This window comes from Corvus cornix, chromosome 7 (genome assembly GCF_000738735.6).
Source record: "Corvus cornix cornix isolate S_Up_H32 chromosome 7, ASM73873v5, whole genome shotgun sequence".
NCBI lineage: Eukaryota > Metazoa > Chordata > Aves > Passeriformes > Corvidae > Corvus > Corvus cornix.
In genome coordinates this window covers 17,155,929-17,177,523 of record NC_046337.1, presented here as the reverse complement: position 1 = coordinate 17,177,523, position 21,595 = coordinate 17,155,929, and the positions used below count along the sequence as shown (strand labels likewise).

Genomic DNA, 21,595 nt, shown 5'->3' with positions numbered 1-21,595 from the left:
AATTATCAGAGCAGCTTCCCCTACCTGGAACAGGTTGCCATTCTTTTCTTCACATTGATAGGAAGTCTGTAGTTTCCTCTAGCAGCACATACACCAGCTCTGGATACAGAGAGGCCTGAATTAACATCCAAAGAACTTAGTGGAAAGACTCCTGTTAAAGATTTGAATTGTGTTCTCAGTACGTATTTCCATCCCAACTCAAAGAACAGAAATGCTCAATACCAAACAGCTCTGGTAGAGCTGTCTGTGTAGCCGGGAATTAGAGCATTCTGGGAATGACGTGACTAGTGCTGTTCTTTGTATGACTTGGCCCTTAGAAAAGACACTAAATATCAAATCTGTTTCTGATAGTGTAGAGACATTTTTGACAGCACAGAGAGCTACCTGCTGCAAGCCGAGCTTGCACAGGGATCTTCTATGGACAGACATCATCAATATGGCGCAGATTAATATTCTTTCTCCTGCTAGTGTTTTTCATAACACATACAAATGATGTAAGAAAAAAACAGTACTTATTTGTAGGTATTCCTGTCCTGAAGCCAAAGTCACAGATCACAGATGCACAGAATCATTTAGTTTGGAAAAGACTTCTGAGATCATCAAGTCCAGCCATTAACCTAACACAGCCAAGTCTGCCACTAAACCATGTCCCCAGGTGCCACATCTACACGTCTTTTAAATACCTTCCCAGATGGTGATTCAACCACTGCCCTGGGAAGCTTGACAACCCTTTCCCATGAAGAAAATTTTCCTCATATCCGGTCTAAACTCCTCTGGCACAATTTCAGGCCATTTCCTCTGGTGTTGTTGGTTGTTGCCTGGGAGAAGGGGCTGACCCCCAGCTGGCTACAACCTACTTTCAGGGAGTTGTAGAGAATGTTAAGCTCCCTCCTGAGCCTCCTTTTCTCCATGCTAAACACCCTCAGTCATTCCACACAGGACTCAGTCTCCAGGCCCTCCCCCATCTCTGTTGCCCTTCTCAGGACACACTCCAGCACCTCGATGTCTTTGTCGTAGTGAGGGGCCCAGAACTAAACACAGGATTAGAAGTGTGGCCTCACCAGTGGCCAGCACAGGGCGATGATCACTTCTCTGGTCTTGCTGGCCGCACTACTTTTGGTACAGGCCAGGATGCCACCGGCCTTTTGGCCACCTGGGCGTGCACTGGCTCATGTTCAGCTGTTGTCAACCAACACCAACAGGTCCTTTTCCACCAGAGATCTTTTCAACCACCCTTCCACATGGCCCCTAGTGCTGCATGTGGTGGTTGTATCCCAAGAGAAGGACTTGACACTTTGCCGTGTCGAATCTCAGACAATTTGCTTTGACTCATTGATCCAGCTTGTTCAGATCCCTCTGTAGAGGCTGATATATATATACATATACAGCCATATACAAGGCTTCTATTGTAATCTCAGATTGATACGAAGTCATTGCTGTCATGTCAGTTCAACTGTTTGATTGTTTTTCTACTAGGTAATGAAAGCCTTTCAGCACTGTGAATGAGTGGTTTAAATTGAAGTTGCTGAACCGTTCTTTTTTCCTCTCAACAGAATTCAACTGTGATGGCAAGAGCAAAGAATTTCCAAAACGTAGAGTATCTTCTCATCCATGGAACAGCAGATGGTGAGGTTTGCAAATGGCAAAACAAACATAGAGCCAGAATCACTTTGTTTGAAAAACATTAAGCATCTATCTTTGATTGGGTCAGGACTTAGATCTTTGGTAGATTTCCATATGACCTATCATAAGATGCTTGCTCATTCTTACTAAAGTCAACTGTGTCTCTTGATAATTAGTGGACACAGCTAAATGCACTATAACTTTATGCTTTTGTGGTATTAACATGTTTCAACAGACAATCTCTTTTTTCATTTTTTAGATAATGTACATTTTCAGAACTCAGCACAAATTGCAAAAGCTCTGGTTAATGCACAGGTGGATTTCCAGGCAATGGTAAATAATAGACTAATTTTTATTTTGAAAAGTGGTTTGTAACTTTATCAATAAGCTTATCAGATATTTGGCAGAGTTTTTAACAACTCTGTTCAACTGAACATGCTTCAAAATTTGGCAATTGCTAGTGCATTTGTTATTCTTCATAAATAACTTCTCAATTTCTTCCTCAAAGGATTTGCCTGCTCTTTTTTTTTCCCCTTGCCCTTTGGATGCTAGCAGGATTTTCCTCTTGTCGAAAATAACTTGGAGGCTTTTAAAATGAGCCAGGGAGAAGAATAAGAATCCAGCCTCCTTATGAGTGTTTTTGATACCTAGTAAAAGAGGAAGATGAAAGAGCTGGCTTCTGGAGCCAAATTGTCACTGGTTGTGGTAGACTCTATCTTGAATTGAACTTGCCTGCCACAAGCGCGAAGTGAAACAAGCAAAAAGGGTGTAAGGTATTCAAATAGTATATCCAGAATCAGCAAAAAAAGTTCTCTGAAAAACTTATATGGGATAGCAGGTCCAGGCAAAGAGAGAAACATATAGGCAAGAGGTTGCAGAATATAAAGGAGAAATAAACAGGGGAAATGTAGTTCCAAATTATATGCTATCTTCTGCTTCCAAACTGTTTTTCCCAGGGCTAATAACCAAAGTTATCAAACATCCTGGCCTTCTGCCCAAGTCTGGTTTTGCAGGGCCATGAACTCCCCAAAAAGGGATCACAAGGATTTGTAGGCCCTTTTGTGTATTACACATTTTCTGCTTCCTTCATTGATATTTAGCAAATCTGGGTTATTTCTTAAGTATCTGGAATACTGTGTGCAATTGTAGTCATTCTGGTTCAGCAACTGTGGAATGGCAGATACTTCTGAGTTAGCATAATTCATATGTGTGTTTTATTTCCAGTACACCATTTACAAGGTTCATGGCCCTGGTGCAATGCAGGATGTTTTGAATAGAATTCAAACAACATTTAGCTGAAATTTTGTTGCTTAGAGCCCAGTATTCATTCCTAAGAAAGACTCTTACCCCTATTGCCCAGGCCATGGAGCAGGTCAAGAGTATTTCCTCCCTAATAGCATCTCAAGGCTCTTTTGTCTGACTTGATACAACTGGCTTGTAAGTACTGAGGCAGTACTGCTTACTCTTAAGTAACAGAAGGCTTAGAAACTTTTTCCAGCAAGAATATTAATATATTAAGGAATCATCAAGTTCCTCTGTTTTCTTGAGCCATCCACTTTCTTCTATATGGCAATGAAATACATTTTCTGTATTGTTTAACTCTTGCAGAATTGAAAACATAACATAAGGAGTTTATGTTTTGTTTTTGTTTTTTTCTTTCAGTGGTATACTGATCAGAACCATGGAATTCCAGGCCTTTCCAGCAAACATCTCTACACACATATGACCCACTTCCTCAAACAGTGTTTTTCTTTGTCAGAATAAGTAGGCTGCTCAGATCACACTAAGGCATCTGAGACATCTCTGGGAGAATGAAATGATAGCAGTCCCCAAGTTGTATAGCTTTCAGGTGAATTGATCACAGGAACTTTGAAATTTTAAACTTGATGTTTACATCCACTTTTGATATTATATATTAGCAAATGTTATGGTAACAAATGTTTTGACACATTTGATATCTGTTTGACAGAAAAAAATAAATCGGAATGTAAAAGGTCTTGTGCATCTATTGCCAACTTGCTTAAACTTACATTCTGCAGTCCACAAAAGGTGGTTCATTGCAAGTGCACACTGTCAGATTAATATGATTGCATTTGTTAACTAGAACTGTAAAATGGGAAAGGACAAAGGAAGCAGTGCAAGCATCCTAACAAGATCCAGTTTCTCAAAATTTATTTCCAACTTCTTGTAAAGAATCAAAGCAAGGATAGGAACACACAGTATTTAACACTTATTAAGAGTACTGAATGATTAGTTCAAATTTTATTCAACTCTTATTTGAAACCTTGATTCTGCAAAACTCTCAGTGTTCGGGTTTAAGCATGAAAGCAGGACATTCATGATAACTATTATATATCAGTGGCTTTTTTACCTGTATTCAAAGTATGTGAGCCATATTGACCCATTTTTAATTTCTAATTATCACCTCAGCATTCAAATTGATCTCAGTGTCATTCATCCCAGACTGGAGGGGAAGGATCAAAGGATTGTGCAAGCTTTCTTTGCTTTGTTTCTAGAGAAACTATTCTAGGGAGTCTTTTAAAATTGCTAGAAGCTAATAATGATTGGAATACTTGTATTCTTTTGATTAGTAATTAAACCAGTCCCACCATAATATAAGAATATTAACAAGATAATTGGCAAGAGATCCATTGTAGATGAAAAAATTCCTTGATGATGTGTTTGAAAATTTCTGAATTAGTCTACTGCATAAGAACCATGGTCTTTCTGACACAATATCTCATCTTTGCTATTAGCTGTTGAGAGTACAAAATAACCTGAAATAGATTGTGTTGACTTCTCACAAAGCAAGTTGCTTCAAAACTCTCAGTCAGAGACCAGTTGCTGCTTTTTTGTCGAAAAGCAAGGGTTTTCATTTGACTTTCTTGACAAAAACATGGGGTTTGGCCAAAATAATTAAAATGTGGAAGTGATTTGCTATGTAACAGCTTCCTTCGTTTGTTAATGGCAATATCAAATCTGATTTTCCACACATGAGAACATTCCTTAGATACATCTTTATGTAAATGTAGTTGCCAAGCTGTTTGTAATGGTTAAATTATACTTTGATGGGAACTCTTCAGAAAATACTCAATTAGTTCAGGTTTTTTTGGAAATGCTGCCAATTACGTGACGTTAATGAGCTTTTTGTTGGTAATGTAATTAAAATTCAACTGCTATAATGGCTAAAGGAAAAAATTGTATCTCTAAGAAAGTTAACATTAAGAAAATTTAACATGAAGTGGGCCTAATTAGATGTTGATTATATGGTCCTATGTGCATTTGCTGCACACAACACTAGTCTCAGAAATGTGGTTATCTTGCAAATAAGGAATACAATTCAGTTGAAATACTGAGATTTAACTCTCAATTTTTTGTATGGATACAACACCAAGGAAATCATTGCAACATTGTGGTGAAAGAGAGAAAAATCAAGCTCTTATCCCATATGCTTAAAAGTTTAAGATACCTGAATATGTCAGTGAGAACCTAGAGTAATTTCCAAAAACGCACGGTATCAATCTGACATAAATATCAATATATTAAGGTCACTTTCAATTTCTGCACCTTTATTTTATTTATTCTTTTGAAAATCCTCTAAGTTCTGGAAATTTGGGCAGATAGATTGGCCTGTTGTTGGTACTCTAAGTAATAAAATGATGCAATGTGTTGTTCACACCCTGCCCACGAGTCTGTTGTCTGAAGCTTTTGAAAGTATTTGAAATAAGGGACATTTCAGGAAAATCTGCCAAACAAAATAACAGAAGGTATCTCTTTCACAAGGGGTGCATTAGATATTTCATTATGAATCTGCCCTGAGGTCTGTTTGTTTCCTAAGGCAACCAGAGTACATATCTTCCAAACTGTCCACCATCTACTCTGGCTTGTAGGTAGCAGTTATGGGGAAAAAAAATTTTTAAAATAAGTGCAGTTTTCTGCCATCATTGTTCCGTCATTGTTTTTCATGTTATTTATTTCTCTGCCTTACACAGTGTTCTTGCCAAAGAATGGGAATATGTCTCCAGCAGAGTATGACATTTACACTGAGTTGCTGAAATAATGTCTAACCTGAAAGCTTTATGATTGAGCAACCACGTGTTTTGATGACCTAGGAGAAAATGTCCTAGGATGCTGTGAGTGTCAAAAAAAATCCTCTTAAAAATACATCCAACATCAGATTACTGGCTGTCCTGTGCTTATAACAGGTAACATCACAGTCAATCACTAGAAATGGTGCAGAGCACTGCAAACCTACCCCCACACTATAACAGAATTGCAGAATGGTTGGGGTTGGAAGGGAACTTGGGAGGTCTACTTATCCCACTTCCCTGTTCACACAGGGCTACCTACATCCTGTAGCCCAGGACTTCGTCCAGATGGCTTTTTAATATCTAAAAGCCTTCTGGACACTCTACAACCTCTCTCAGCCACTGCTGCCAGTGCTTTGTCACCCTCATAGTAAACAAGTTCTTCCTTATGCTTGGACAGAACATTCTAGGTTTCAGTTTGTGCTGGTTGCCTCTTGCTCTGTCACTGGGCACCAAAAAAAAAAGGCTGGCTGTCTTTTTTGGACCATCCCTTCAGATATTTATATACAGTGATAAGATTCTCCCAAGCTTTTTCTTCTCTAGAAAGAGAACATGTTCCATTCTGCCTTGTTTACAAACACAATCCATGTTATAAGCATTACCCCAAACATTCACCGGACAGTTATTTGCCCCATTCCACTTTAACTGAAGGGAAGAGCCTAAAGAGGCTACAGGATAGGCTCTTTTGTAACAGATCTTCAAAAGTTCAAGTTGAAAGGGCTTGTCCTGAGGTATCAAGCTGAAGCTAACAAAGTATGTGAATAAAAAGTATATATAACTATACTGCAAACAGAGAACATGGTGTGTAAGAGCCAACACCAGGACACAATTTGAATTAACCTAAGCTCTTATGACAAGAGTGAACATCCTCAAAGTTTTGCTTCCCACTTTCAAATGTTTTAGAAGATCTGGTTTTCAAAAAAATGCTGAGCACTTTCTGTTCCTTTCTCTTTTGAATAACACTCTCACACTTCAGATACTCAAATATACCACTTCAGACAATGAAACATTAGTCTTCAAATACCTGTCATCTAAACAAGGTATTCAGGCCTCTGAAGATAGGATGTAGTTGTTCTGAATTAAGTAGACAGGCCCTTGATAAATAGCCACAAATACAGTTGTTTACAAGTCAGTTTCCACTGTGAATCCTTTCTAGCTTTTACAAATTGAAACTAGAGCTGAAAAGTAAAAATTGCTTTATTCTAGGAGCTGAAGTGTACATAAATAGTAGACAGTCACTGATTCCACTCCAAACCTGTTTTCATCGTCTACCTCATTCGTGCTGTGTGAACTGAACACATGAAAGAACCTGCAATCCTTATACTTCAAACACGGAGCTACATGCTTTGCTTCACTTGGGATTATTGCAGCTGCAAAGAAGAAAAGGCCTGAAGAGGAATTTAGCAGAAAAACAGCCAGGTTCTAGAATATGGTTAGTGTTATACTCATTTTACTCAGATATCAAGTCCAATTCAGACTACATTCAATACTTTCCAGTTTGTCAGTCAGTTCCAATTACAAGGCACAGCTGTTTAGAACATTTTATAGAGTCATTTGAAGGCTCTATATTTAATCTGAATAATTCATAGTATTTGCTAAGAGCATTTGGTATTACTTTCAATTATGAACATTGTCTTCTCAGAATGTAAAATAACTGGTACATATTTGGCTAGCTCTTCTACTTGCGCAAATTGATGCAGCTCCATTGGCTTGCAGTGGAGCGATTCCAACTTATGCGAGCAGTGTGGGCTACAGCACAGTTACAATGACTGTCACTCCTGAGGTACAAACCACTCAGCATCCGTGGCAGAGAGCATGGAGCTGCATGTTGTGGAAAGGCTGAGAGACCCTAAACTAACCCTCCATTTGGGAAGGCCGTTCTTGCTTCCCAAAGGGTAGCCATGGAGTTGTATATGTACATAGGCACACATTGTGTGTGTTATGTACAAGTACGCATTTATGGACGTAACATGGTGTTTTATGTGTGCATGTGTTCACACATACTGGTTCCCATTCTCAGTAGGGGAATGCTCTTTCAGGTGATTATGATGTAAGAAAGGTAGCAAAACGAGAGGGGCTGCAGAGCCCAGCCCTCTGAACTCACAGCTGACACAGTTAGGAGAGAATGCTTTCTGTATAAGAAAGTAAAGCGTGTGGGCCTGTAGTCATACCCCAAGATACATCCTCCTCCCTTTAGACATGTAATGGATAATAGTACAATAGTAATAAATATGTAATGAAGAAATACACAGGAGAATTTGGGGAGGTCACTTTTTTGAAAGCATTTGATGAGTATTTTTTTATTTCTTACTGCCAAAAGTCAGCGAGTTCCTAATTCATTAAAATGTTCAAATCTTGACAATTTTAATCAGACAATGGTGCAGAAAACTTTGAAAAACTCCAGATACAGTGAACCCAACAACTCCAGGTGAATCATGAGAAACATGAAAATTTCCTGAAGGCAGGCCACTTTCAGGTTCTGTCTCTTAGTCTGGTTCAAAGTACTGTCTCATTTGAGAACAACGATCTAGATGAGAGTTGCCCTTGATTTTTGCCAAGAGGTGCAAACTAACCAGTGTATTCTAAAATGTGAGAGGAACAAACCTGGGTACATACGCATGTTTCATACACTTGATATAATTTTCCGCTTTTGTTTGTTTTCCGCTTTTGTTTTTTGAGCAAACTCTTGTTTGCTGTGCTCCTGAAATATATAACATAGACTTAGCTATGGCAACTGAGGGTTGCATGTTTCTTGATGGCAGTTCACCTCTTTCCCATACATTTTATTTTCTGTGTACCATTTGAAAAACAAATAACCAGTCACCTTCTAGATGAAAGAATGACCTTCTAGATGATACAGCTCTGTAACAACCTTCCCAACCAGGTGCACTAAGGTGCTCTGTCTCATTTTTTTTTTCTGGAATCATCCTACTGTAAACAAGGAACTTTATATGACACAAGAAAATAAACTGAGCTAAACAAAAAGAGAAAAACTAACTGTTTCCTGGAGAAGAGGATACTGTCTCACATTCTGTATTGCTTTGTTCCAAAGTATCTTTAACTCAGCATGTAGAGAGATGATTGCAGCAATCCATGTCAAGTGTGTGCGTGTCCTCCTGGTGCAGAAGCGGTGGAAAGGGCCCTTTGATCCCCATCTGCTGCATTGCCCGGGTACTGCAGGATGCGCTGGTGGCCTCTGCAGGAGCGGCCAGGTGGCCCTCCCCGAGGACTAAAAATGAAAAAAATAAACCATAAATCTCAGCAGATGGATCCAATAGCACAGAAAAATTATACCCAAAAATATTAAATTTGATGATGACGACTGTGTAGTGAGACTTAACGTTTCCCTGAACCCCTACTGTGGTACTAAATACAGCCAGGTATTTAGGATAGAGCTCTAGGAAGGATCCAGTAAATTTTTTTTGCCACTCTAACGTGGTTATTAAGTTTATACACTACCTCAGTTGTATCTTATGTGCTATGCCAATTCTGGCTGTGGTCAGTCAGCAGACAATTACCTCACTGAAGCATATTCTTTGCTGGCTTGGAGGAGCAGTACTAAGGGAAATAAGAAGGTTTGTTGTAATATGTGCCTTGTACCACAAGCCAGACCATGAGCCACTCCAGACTGGAGTACAGGCTGTCCTTAATATTTAGGGAGGTGTCTACTGTGATTCCAGAACCTTCCTCCTACCTATCTCCCCTACCTGTCTCAGTCTCTGTGTTGTCACTGGCTGGCTGAACATGGCTTTCTTTGGCAGTGCTGCCCCACCACAGCTATGAATTTGTCTCCAATATTGAACAATAGTTGCATAGAACAGGCACTAGTATAAATATCAATATTTTGTTTAATTTTTTTTCTTGTAGGGAATTGAAAGGTGAGCAAAAAGTTTATCTTGCATAAATCTATAGGCCACTGTGTTAAACTCAATTTATAGTGAATGTTTGGCATATAGTTCTCAAGTGAATATGAATTTTCTTACAGTAGTATTTGCAAAGTGGGAATTTTACATCTAAGGCTGATCAAAACATTTGTTTTAAATTTCACCTGTGCTAGGCATTGCATAGTGGGTAGCCATCAGTGCAGTATTTCACATCTCTTCACATTCATTATATTGGCACAAGATTACTTGAAGAATCATTCAAGGGCTTTGGGGAAGTTGTGCTGGTTATTTTTAACAATGGGTTAAGTTTATAAACCCTGATTTAAAATTGATAAATGGAAACAATTCTATTGATGTTAACAGAATCAGGATTCTAAATGTTAAATGTGGCAAATCAGAAATTGGAGAAATTGCTGCCTTGATCCCAGGTACCTTTTGCCCACTGTTTGTCAAGTTAATGCCCTTCTGTTTGATATTTACTTCTTTGGACGTTGCTACCTCACTCCTTTTGCAAATCCATGTTAGCATTGATGTCATAAAGTAAGCAGAATGAATGTGTGAAATTGCTTGTAAAATTATCAAATGAAATGAATAGCAAATACGATGACTTTTTTTTTTAAGTTGAATAAGGAAACTGTCAGCAATGATGCACTCCTGTAATGCTTACTAGAGCTGAACAGTATATATATAAGTCTGTGCAAAAGAGGCAGCTAGGCAGAGCTCAGGATCTTCAAGGCTTGCCATAGTTGCAGAAGAGAGAGTAGCTCTTTCTGCAACTGCCACGTATTACTTCAAAGTATAATAAGGTAAGATTTATATGAACTACCAGTTATTTATTTGAGAAAGCCGAGTGCATTATCTGCATTGTGTTGCCCAAAGTTTGCAATAGAGGTGTGGATCTTTCAGCAAATTGGTGTTTTCTTCTGAGGTTATACTCACTGTTGTTTGGAGTCAATGACATCATCATTTAAATCTTTTAATGTATTGATTACTTCAACAAAGAATGATCCGAAAAAGGGAAATCAACAGTTTGTGTTGCAGAATTAATTGAAAGAAGGAAGAATAGCCATGAGAACATGAAAGACAAGAATTGTAGTAAGAATTTAAATGAGATACACAATTATTGATTTTTATATTTTTATCTCCTTTAGTACCTTCTGTAGAGATATTTAATTAATGTGAGTTTAAAATTATTCACTCCTTAGAGATACTGCCTAAATATGAATCAATGGGGATTAAGTTAGAAGCATGGAAACAAATTCAGTGAGTTTATGTGGACACTGATTTCAAACTGTCAAAGACAGATTGTCACTGTCACCCTACAGACTGTCACTCCACTGCCCCACTTTTAGATTAGTTTGTCTCAAGCAACTATTATTTTCATATCACTGTAAGATCAGAAAAGGAAATTTTATAGCACAGAAGTAAAATAAAAGCCTTTCAATAGTTATTGTGATTATTGTATAAAATTTAATTTAGTCTTCCATCCTACTATGGAATTCCTTAGACTAGAACTGTTGTATTTTACAGAACTTTCCACAAGGCATGTTAGGTAAATTAGATGTAAAATACACCTACCTGAAAAAGTAATTTATTTGTTTCTAGAAATTACTGCTATTTGCAGACAGTTTCCTGTCAACAGAAATTTATTTTATTCATTCATACATGTTCATATGAAAATATTTCCTTTTTTTACCACTTCATAATTTCCATTTTTAAACTGGAAATAAATACAAATGTGACTTTTGAAAGATTTTTTTGAAAACTCAGTGAAATTATGCTAGTTAAAATTGTACATAGCTACAAAAGATACCTGTAGCAGAATATATTAGAAAACTAGAAAAATCAAGTTGGTCAAGGAAATAATATTCAAATAAATATCTGATCAAGATTTGAGAGGTATATTTCTTACATATTTCTGGTGCTTCAAACTGAGATGTCTTAAATCTTTCATTTTTGATCAGAAAGAAATGTAAATATTTTCATTAGTCTAATATGCATAGGAATAAAAATTTTCTGTGTAAGATTAGCTTTAGTTTTCCTGCACCTTGACAATAAGTTTCCATGGTTTTTAGCAGTATCTACTGGTGACCTAAAAAACTTAGAGCAAATAAAACCTTTCTTCTGATTGGGAAATTAATTGATTAGCTAGCATAAACTAAGAAAATACTATTTTTCTGATCATCTCTTTTTCTCTATAAAACATGTCTATGTTACCAAGAATAAAATTACAATTTCTTCCTTTAAAACTGTATCTTATTTAACTTGTCAAGAACTGCTGTTGCTGGTTTGACTTACCAATAGCAAGTACTAAATGTTGAACAAACAAAACTGATTCTAAATTTTTTAAAGAACATATATGACAGAAGGTTAATAGTTTTTGACAAAGCTTATTTTATTAATAAGGATTCTCTTACCTGAAAATGTTATAAATTTCAAAAACTGCATTTATACATCTTTCTTTTTAATAATCTCCCTATTTTGATTCTGAAAAATTTAGAAAGAAGCTGAATATGCATTTAGCTTTAATCTTAATACTAAGGAATAAAGTGGCTAGTGGTACTGTTCACATCTGAAAGTTCTATAGGCCTGCGACATTAGAGTTAGAGCCAAGATAAACTGAAATCACTGAATATCTCTTTACTGACTACAGCGACTTTAAACTATTTTTTAATAAGTTTTGTATGAAAGAAAAGCTTTTGGTGTTGGATATTTCATTCCGCCCCAGTGACTTGGGTTTATGGCTAATCTGGATCGCCGTTTAATAAAGCTACAGACAGCTGTAAGCTAGGACTATTAAGCAGGGCAAATTTACTTACGTGTGGTGTAACAGGCAGACTTTATCTGGTGTCCAAGTCCAGGTTAATTCATTTACAGCCATATCAGCTGCCACAGGGGTCAATCACACCATTTTGAAATGACCACAACAGAGTCATTTCCCAAAGAATAGGCAGAGCTTTTGTTCCATTGCTAGAAGCCTATGAAATGTGAAATTATGCATTCTTTGAGATAAACATTGGATGTCAGTGTTGCACCACCAAATTACAGCTCCAAATGAAACAGTGAAAACAGATTTCAGTACTATAGTTAGGGTTTTAATAAGACTGACTACATGACCACCTGACCACCGTGGTATATGTTGGTACTATAGCAGGGTGTGTTCAAGTGAGAGAGTCAAATCTCATATACCAGGACAATGCACAAGGCAGAAACGAGTCTCCAGACACTGACGAAAAAATGAGCAACACTGGTAGTGGCTTTTGGTGGAGAGAGGGAAACTGACCCCATTGCTTAATAGTAAAATCCATCAGAAAATATTATAGTTGTACATTTATTTTCCTGGGTTTCAGCAATATTTGATTAAGATTTTGATTGCCTCAAGTATTTTGATACTGATACTGAAGTATTCTAGTAAAATATTCATATTATTCATTGAGATTCTCTTAAAAAATCAGGCCTCACAAAGTACCAGTAGCAATAGATTCTTCCTAACCATTGGTAAAACGCCTGCCAACAGTCAAGCTTTGCATCTCCAAGTATAAGTAATTTTAAAACAGATGGAAGAAACAGGTTTCAAAAAAAATCTGCTATGAAGGGGCAGAGAACTGGGGCAGAGTAGAAGCCCTACAGCAGTAAGATTTTTGATGCCAGAGATTACCTTTTCAGAGGTGTTCATATAGCCCCCTCATTTGCATTGCTCAGTGCAGATCCACCTCTCCATCTCAAAATGGAGTAATCTGCACCTTCACTACACATCGTTCCCTCATAATTTTCTAAGGCTTCCTCCACCCCACAGTGTATTTAAATTCAGACTATTGTGACAAGGCATTACAATAGAGAATATATATATTTTCACTCAGACTGCCTTATTTTATATATCATTGAACTTCAACAAGTAACTCCTGCAGTAGAGCCACAGGAGTATGGCACAGATTTCATTTAGTGGGGAGGGTGTTTTTTACTGGGACTTACTTTGCTACCACTTTACTTCAAGGCACTCATGTGTCCTATCTCCCTTTGTTTTTCAGACTGCACCATAAACTTCCATAGGAAAATGCCATGGATGGCAGAAGGGCTTTTTCAGATACACAAGTATCAGCCCAAGTACATGATGAAATTATTTCCAGTGACATTTTGCTGATGTGAACCCATTGCAACTTCTGTGAGAAAGAAAGAATGGGAAGCTGCTAATGTGACAGTATTCTTGACAAAGATTTGCTTTGTTTTTTCTCTAGTGAATGAGCTGGGGAAAAAATCGCAGTCACATCACTACCCCTAGTTTTGCAATAGAACTGTATTACAGATCTAGTGCTTGCCATCAGCTGAACACAGAGAAAAGGAGAGAGCAGACCTTTATCCTCACACTGCAAAAGAAAGTGAGGATGCAGTTGCTCTCAGCTCTCCTTGAGTTCTAAAATACAAACTACAGCCTAAAGACTGGAACAGAGACTACATCTTTTGAATGCCTACCCAAGGCCCTAAAATGTTACCCACTGGACATGGAACCCAAACTAGCAGGCTCTTTCTTCAGGTTTAGATCAGCATTAAGAATGTCTCTTTTCGATCTAATTGACTCAGACATATGTAAACAGTATAACATTTTTCTTTGTTGCCTTATTTCTGTTTTGACAGGCAATGAAAATGAAAAGCATTTATTTTGTTGCTGGTCTCCTTTTAATGATAGTTCAAGGCAGCTGGCAAAATCCTCTTCAGGATACAGAGGAGAAATCAAGGTAAATTCTTTAGACCAAACTTTTACAAATACTTGGCCTGAACTTAGTTTTCTTATACTTTGAAGCCAAACATACTATAATTTAAAGATAGCTTTACGCAGTTCTTAGTCTACCACTAAAATTGACAAATTTTTGATATTGCAAAGCATAGCACAGCAATTTGGGGTATTAAAACAATAGCTACCTTATTTATCCAAGAAGAGTGAGTAATTGTGCAGTATCCAATCTACCATATAGATTCCTTTTACCAGACAGATAGTGATCAATATGCCACTTGCTTTCACTTTGTGGGAGTAAAACATAGTATTGTTAAAAGAAAAATCCATGCACTTGTAGACTGTACTGTAACTACTGCCGATTTACAAGGTCTAAACTTTTCACAGATCATTCAAAGCTTCCCATTCTGAACCAATAGATGAATCTAGACAGCCGAATGAAGTGAAACGTCACTCACAAGGCACATTCACCAGTGACTACACCAAGTACCTGGACACCAGACGAGCTCAGGACTTTGTGCAATGGTTAATGAGCACTAAAAGAAATGGGTAAGCTCTTTGGTCACATTGATACAGATCTTCATGCACAGAAACAGCCAAAAATCCAGCCAATTCACTTTCTTGGTATCAGCTTCCCATCTCAGACCATGGATAATCCTCAAATAAGTAAAGTACTTGAGGAAAATTTATATATACAATCATAGAATCATTTAGGTTGGAAAGGACCTCTAAGATCATTAAGTACAGCCATTAATAGAATATTAATATATTATTAGAAATGAGAAACATATGCAAAATCAGTCAAAATGATTTGGTTAAATCAAAGTGTAGTATCTGTTATGCCACCTAAAAAACTGTCTCAGCCTCTTCGGGGTACATTGTCTCAGTGAATGAATGAAGTTCAATATGAATAAAATATATAAACATAATGTACAATTCTGGGCCATTAGGCCTTAACAAAACTTTCCTATCTATGGATAGTCTAATCCTGAGGTTTCATTTTTAAAAAGGGAGCTGAAGTTTAAGTTTTGTTGACCACTGGATAATTAACCCATATGACCAATATAAGTTGGCATATCTTTTTTCAAATACGCTTTGATTAAACTCAAGCTACCAAGCTGAGAGTAAGAATAATGTAAAAGTGTTTCAGTCTTGTGTTCTAGAGAAAATCTGTCCAAAAAGAATCCAGAAATCTATTATGTTAATGCTTCTAAATCTCTGTGGAAGCCTTTAAAGTATAAAGTAACAATTTCTACACATTGTATTAATTTGAATTCATATGTCTGAAATACAATGAATATAATATTCACCTGTCAGTCATGGGGGTTTACCATAATACTTAAATAATAACCAATACAAGCTTATGCAGGCTCTGCAGTGTATTGGTAATAATGATCTAATGATTGTTCAATTTCACTACAGCCAACAAGGACAGGAGGACAAAGAAAATGACAAAGTCCCTGACCAGCTCTCAAGGTATTCTATATGTCACAACTTGTTATTTGAAACCAGTCTGAGCTCATTTTCAGTTAAACAAGAAAGAAAACAACTAGTATTCTTTACAATGTTACCACAATCAAAGAAATATCAATCAAGTACGTTATTTCACACCAGCTGTTTACTGGTGTAAAAAAGAAGGAGGATATGTCTCTATGGTTTTTATTCCTGTACCTGTGTTCTATAGCTATATGCAGTGGGTGCAAGGAATGCAACAGGATGAGAATACATTTCAGGAAAGCACATTTCAAGTAATCAAGGAGAGCAGAGAATAAAATAAAAAGAAAATCAGTATAGAAAAAGGCTGAAGAAAAAAAACCAAACACATTATGTTGAAGAATAAAAAATCAGTGAGAAGATTAGTGAAAGGAAGATGGCCAGGAAAAATTGCAGAGAGCTGATTAAACATGATGCACTGCTCAGCCCTCAGCTCTCAGTCCCATGTCACATAAACTACTTATTACAGAAAGGAGAACACAAGACCTGCTGAAGGCCAGAATTCTGTTTCTTGACTGTGGTTTTGGGAAAGGGTTAGATAGATTGGAAATTTTAAATAAATAAATAAGAAATTGAGTAAGTGGTTTTGCAAAAACAGATTAAAATACCTATATTCATTCTTTCATTTGTCAGAAAATCCAAAAAGGATAGCCCAGATCACAAAGATCCTTGAGTTCACACTGTCAATATTAATAACAAATTTGTAATAATGTTTCTGCTTCATTGAAACAGCATATCTCAAAAAAAATTAACATTTCATTAAAAATGCTCCAAACAACTCTAGTTAGCACTGCTGATGAAAAGTGCAGATGGTACTAAATTAGGAGGAATGGTGACATCCCAAGAAGAAAAAATAATAGAAAGAGCTAGATTTGGGCAGAGATTAGCAAATTCTGAAACAGAAATGCTAGGGAATTTGTTCATGGAAAATATTCCATAACATGCCTACTTCTCAGTGCAGTTTGCCTTCCCAAGAGCCACTGTAACATAATTTTGTGTTATATCAGAGAAAGAACCACAGTGAGGTGTAGGGAGGGAGAAGATAAATGTCTTTAACAAGATGGAGTTGATCAGGCTTGAAAGTTTTCCGAGATTATGACTTGGTCAGAGTGATGAATAAAAGGGTGTTCATAAAACAACTCAAAATGTAAATTTGAAAGGAATTAAGTCGGAATAGTTTGGCTCAGCAAAAAGAGGTGAAGATAAGAGGAACATCTAACAAAGGGTACCAAAAAGCATGTCTGTATAATACAATACAGCTTCTTGCTCATAGCTAATTAGTCTAGCAGAAGACCATTCCAATACAGCTGTAATTGCTTTCCACACCTGAACTGAGTTGTTCAGAACCAGTTTGGGAATCTCTGCACAAAACTGTATTGCATAGTACAGGCAATAGCTTTGGAACTGAAATATATCAGGAAAAAATATATCAAGACCAATTTGAGAAGCAAAAAGAACCCCTCTCTCTTATAGAAATGCTAGTCTGGCAAGTAGGAAATTTAAATCAATAAAGATTGTTAAAAAGTTAAATTCTTATGCAGTCTGCTCCTACAGTATTGCTCTTCTTTCAGCAATGCAATCTCCAAGCGTCATGCTGAATTTGAGAGACATGCTGAAGGCACCTACACCAGTGATATCACCTCTTATTTGGAAGGTCAAGCTGCCAAAGAGTTCATCGCCTGGTTAGTGAATGGACGAGGAAGAAGAGAGTAAGAATCCATCCATTCCTATTATTAAATTTTGCCTTGGTTTGGGGTTAGAAATCATGTCTGATGAAACTTTGATGTGTTTTTGATCATTCTTGCTGTACTTCATGCTTTCTTTTGTATTAGAAGATATTCTGTGGATAATAGACCACCACTTTACATTTTTAAGTTCAAATACAGATTGAAACCTGTTCAGTATGCTGTTACATTCTAAAAGGTCAAGTTTTATTTAAGGTCAACACATCTAAAAGTAAACCAGACCTTCCTCTTCTACCACCTTTCCCCCTTCACATAACATTGCTTACAGTCTCCTTAACTATCATTGAGATTATTCAAGGTAGTCATCTTAAATTGCCTTCTCTTTTTTTCTTTTGAAGCCAATCTTTTCCTCTGCAGTATTTCCAAGATTAAATTTTTCCCATATTATCATTGTTATCAGTTATCATCTGTACTCCATGTGCTGATGATCATTCCCAGCAGTAACTAATAACTTCTTTTCCTCTTCCCATGCTTCTCAGAGTCTCCCCAAGTTGCTGCTGCCATAACAACTACCATTTGCTATGACTATAACTTATTTTCCTTTTTAAGATGCCTCTAATTCTTTTGCTATGGTTCGCGGTTCCCTGGACACAATGCTCCACTAATGACTTCACCTACCTATGACTTCTTCCATTTCTATCTTGTTCTCCACATACTCCTTGCAGATTTCTCTATGCTATTCACTTCATGTACTCCCTCATGACTTTACATCTTTTGTCATGATGGTCTTACACTTAGAATGGCATTACCTTCAGTCTCCTGCAGGCACCTTCTGCTCATCTATTTCCAGCTCTGCATGGTGAGGAGCTACACCATGCAGCTGCCACTCCCCACCTGTTAACCATACTTACTTGTGCCTTTAGACTGTAAGCTCCTTGGGGCAGGGATTTCAGTTCATCCTCTGAGTATATATTCTACCAGCTGTAAAGTACTATGTAAGTCTCTCGCATTACATAAAATATAATAATAAATAATAATAATAATAAAATACAATCTGTAAGACAAGATTGTGTGTTGTAGTTAAGGAAGACTAAATAGGTAAAACTAAGTTTTGTAAATATTGACAGTTTCCTGAAGAAAACAGAGTTAAATAAATTAGTTCAGCTATATAGAGAAGGGAAAAGCTGGTTCCGCTTCCTAGTTATGTTCAGACTTCCACTTGTTTTTCTGTCATGTTTTATTTTCATCAGCAGAAGTAGGGTATTTCTGTATCCATTTGAGAGAAACACAACCTCAGTTGAACTTAGAAACCTAGATGGGCAATTAATTGTAGACAACCCTTCTGCTTTCCAATATTTGGTATTACTTGTATATAGCCTTCCTTGAAATCAGCCAGTCTGCCTGTCATTGGATCCAGGGCCCAGGGTGCTTCAGCTTCAGCCCACCTTAGTGAAACCCATTAAAATCTTCCTATATTTGGTGGGATGAAACAAGAGAGGAAAGTTTTCTAAATCAAACTCTGGCTTTGACATACTGGTTTTCCAGCAGTCAAAAAAGAATAGAACAAGAATCAGGATCTGATTCCAAGTATAAAATGCTACATTCTATGTTTTTACATCAAAAAAGCACATAGGTTTTATACAGGTGCTTTACAGCTATTTCAACCATGCCCCTGCAAAAAAAAAAAAATTGCTGCTCCTGATATCTAAATTCTTATGCAATGTAATTTTAAGGAAATAACTAGGCCTTAAGTCCAAATAAAACAAAAAAAAAAAAGGTATGAACATTTGACTGTAATATTTTAACAGTTGTATTTCCTAAATAACAATTCTTAGTAAAGGTACTGATGCCTAGTGTACATGGTATAGACATTGCAGACTGAGATATATTTTTGCATGTATGGCTTTTTCAAAGCTGCTGGAGAGGAGTTTAGGCTCACTGGAAGGAGCAGTTGTCTGGTTTGAAAATAATGCCTCAAGAGATGTTCTGACATGCGTCGTGCTGTACTGAGCCCTAACATCAGGCTCAGCCCTTAACTCCTTAAAATCGCAGGAAATATGCAGTGTAGTAGAACGCTGTAATAAGGCCCTTTTAAATCGTTTGTTTATTTAGATCTGCACATTGGTTGATAATTTCTTACCTTTGAAGTTTCCCAGAAAAAGCTCTTGTGGCCGAAGAAATGGGTCGAAGACATGCAGATGGCACTTTCACGAGTGATATCAACAAAGTCCTTGATGACATGGCTGCCAAAGAGTTCCTAAAATGGCTAATTAACACAAAAGTTACCCAAAGGTGCCTGAATTTTATACTATTCTTAATACCAGTGTTTAAAATGGATTTGTCACACATAGGAAAAATACTACTAATTTTTCTCTTAGCTAGTGATATATCTGTACTATGTTGCAAACTTTGTTACAGACAGATGAAGAAGGGTAAGACACTAAATGGAACTTGTTCCAAATGTTATTTGAATTTTTTTATCAATGCTGAACCTCTCTGATAGTTTCTTATTTAACTTGAGAGTAGTTTTGCCACCAACTGTTACCAGAAATAAGGTCAGATTAAATTATCGAAAAATAAAACTTTGCTTTGCATGGACATTATAAAATCAGAAATATTTATTGGTATAATTACATCAAATCGATTATTCTTTAAAGACTGTGATACAAAACACTGCCTTAAAATGCAGCTTGTCATTAGGGAACAGTGCTGTAATCTGTGTTCCTGACAGGTGACTGTTTAAGACCCTGCTTTAGTTCGCCTGTATGTAGGCAAAGCAGCATTTTCTAAGTGAGCTCTGCAAACAGGTTAATAGTTGGGAATTGTTTGTTAAAATTAACAAAGCATTTAAAAAATAATTAAATGCCAACTCAAGACACTTGTGAGTGGCCAGATTTTTTTTAAATGTTGGATTTCCCCTTTGCATTACTGAAGCCCCCAAAAAGACTAGTTGATTTTGGAAATCTGAAACAACAAATATTGTCTCAAAAAATTTAGAAGGTACAGTTAAAATACGGTTTTTATTAGCATGTTACTATTTTTGTGTTTGTAGTTCAGCATTGAAACAAACAATTTAGGAAAAGAATCGATTAGAAGCTAGTAAAACACTTTTAGGAATAATTGTTTTCAATCTGTTATTAGAGATAGGCATTGAGAGGTCTGTGGAACTAACATCTGCTCACTCTTAAACAGAAAAAATATGTTCCACACATATTTCATAAATCTTAGGAGACTTAGAATATTTCCTAATTGCTGCTGCTTTTTTTCTTTTCTTTTCCCCCCAGAGACCTTTTGGAAGAATACCAGTAAAAATGCAGAATAAAAAGGGATAAATGAAGATCTTCATTTCATCAACTGCCAGTTATTAAGAGATTCTGAAATCTGTATTTTGTCATTTACATTTGGTGTAACAAAGCTATGTCACCTTGCATGCCAGGAAATAATTGTACTATAGTTTAGTGTTGCCAAAGGTTTATATATGGAAAACCTGTTGTCTAAGGGATGGTTTTCTTAACAGCTTTAAGACTATGAAAGTTCGATAACTTCATATTTTCCATTTATTAGGACTAAAGTAACTTCATTTATATTTAAGGATAAAATTATTTTTCTAAAAAATTTACTTCTACACACAAATTATTCAATCACCAATTATATGTTTAATTCATAAGGGGCTGGCAGTTACAAATGCCTGAGAAGTGAATATCCCTCTTAAAACCTTTGTTATAAAAAGGCTAAGCTTTAAGGATATTAAATGATAGCCTTAAATAAATTTTTTCAAGCTTCTTTTCTGTTGACTTCTCGTGTGTATATGCCGTGTGCCTCTTTGCAGTCCATTTCATTTTATTTTAATATTTTAGTGTCACTGAGATCTTAAAAGTGGTTTCTTTGGAATGATAAAACAAACTCAGTATTCTGTTCCATCATGTTTTGTCCACAATGATTCCCAGAAAAGAGTTGTGTGACCTTTGAATTATCTTTAGTTGAAAAAGAAATCATGTAAGATGAAGCAAAAGAGGGGAACATGACTGAAGAGACAGTTATTCTTCATTACCATAAATTCTGGCTCAGAACAGGAGGACAGCTTTGAAAAAT

General features: G+C 36.6%; 2 protein-coding genes across 6 annotated transcripts in view; both read left to right on the top strand.

The window, feature by feature from the left end:
* Positions 1–3,620, top strand: part of LOC104693927 (fibroblast activation protein alpha) — a 37,410-nt gene extending 33,790 nt beyond the window's left edge. For all 4 annotated transcript variants that reach the window (XM_019290569.2, XM_019290570.2, XM_010406887.3 and 1 more), the window contains 3 exons: positions 1,554–1,626; positions 1,883–1,956; positions 3,286–3,620. In XM_019290569.2, coding sequence (XP_019146114.1) covers positions 1,554–1,626; positions 1,883–1,956; positions 3,286–3,387 — 249 coding nt within the window. In that variant the 3' untranslated portion in view covers positions 3,388–3,620. The remainder of the gene's footprint in view (positions 1–1,553; positions 1,627–1,882; positions 1,957–3,285) is intronic.
* Positions 3,621–5,410: 1,790 nt separating this feature from the next.
* Positions 5,411–21,310, top strand: GCG (glucagon). 2 transcript variants are annotated; one of them, XM_010406885.3, is made up of 7 exons: positions 5,411–7,143; positions 14,228–14,328; positions 14,712–14,873; positions 15,747–15,800; positions 17,390–17,527; positions 19,652–19,795; positions 20,788–21,310. In XM_010406885.3, exons 1-7 carry the CDS (start codon positions 7,141–7,143, stop codon positions 20,810–20,812), a joined length of 627 nt encoding a protein of 208 aa, XP_010405187.1. In that variant the 5' UTR covers positions 5,411–7,140; the 3' UTR covers positions 20,813–21,310. The 2 variants fall into 2 exon arrangements, with proteins under 2 accessions (XP_010405187.1, XP_010405188.1); XM_010406886.4 differs by lacking the exon at positions 5,411–7,143 and adding an exon at positions 7,151–10,401.
* The last annotated feature ends 285 nt before the right edge of the window (positions 21,311–21,595 follow it).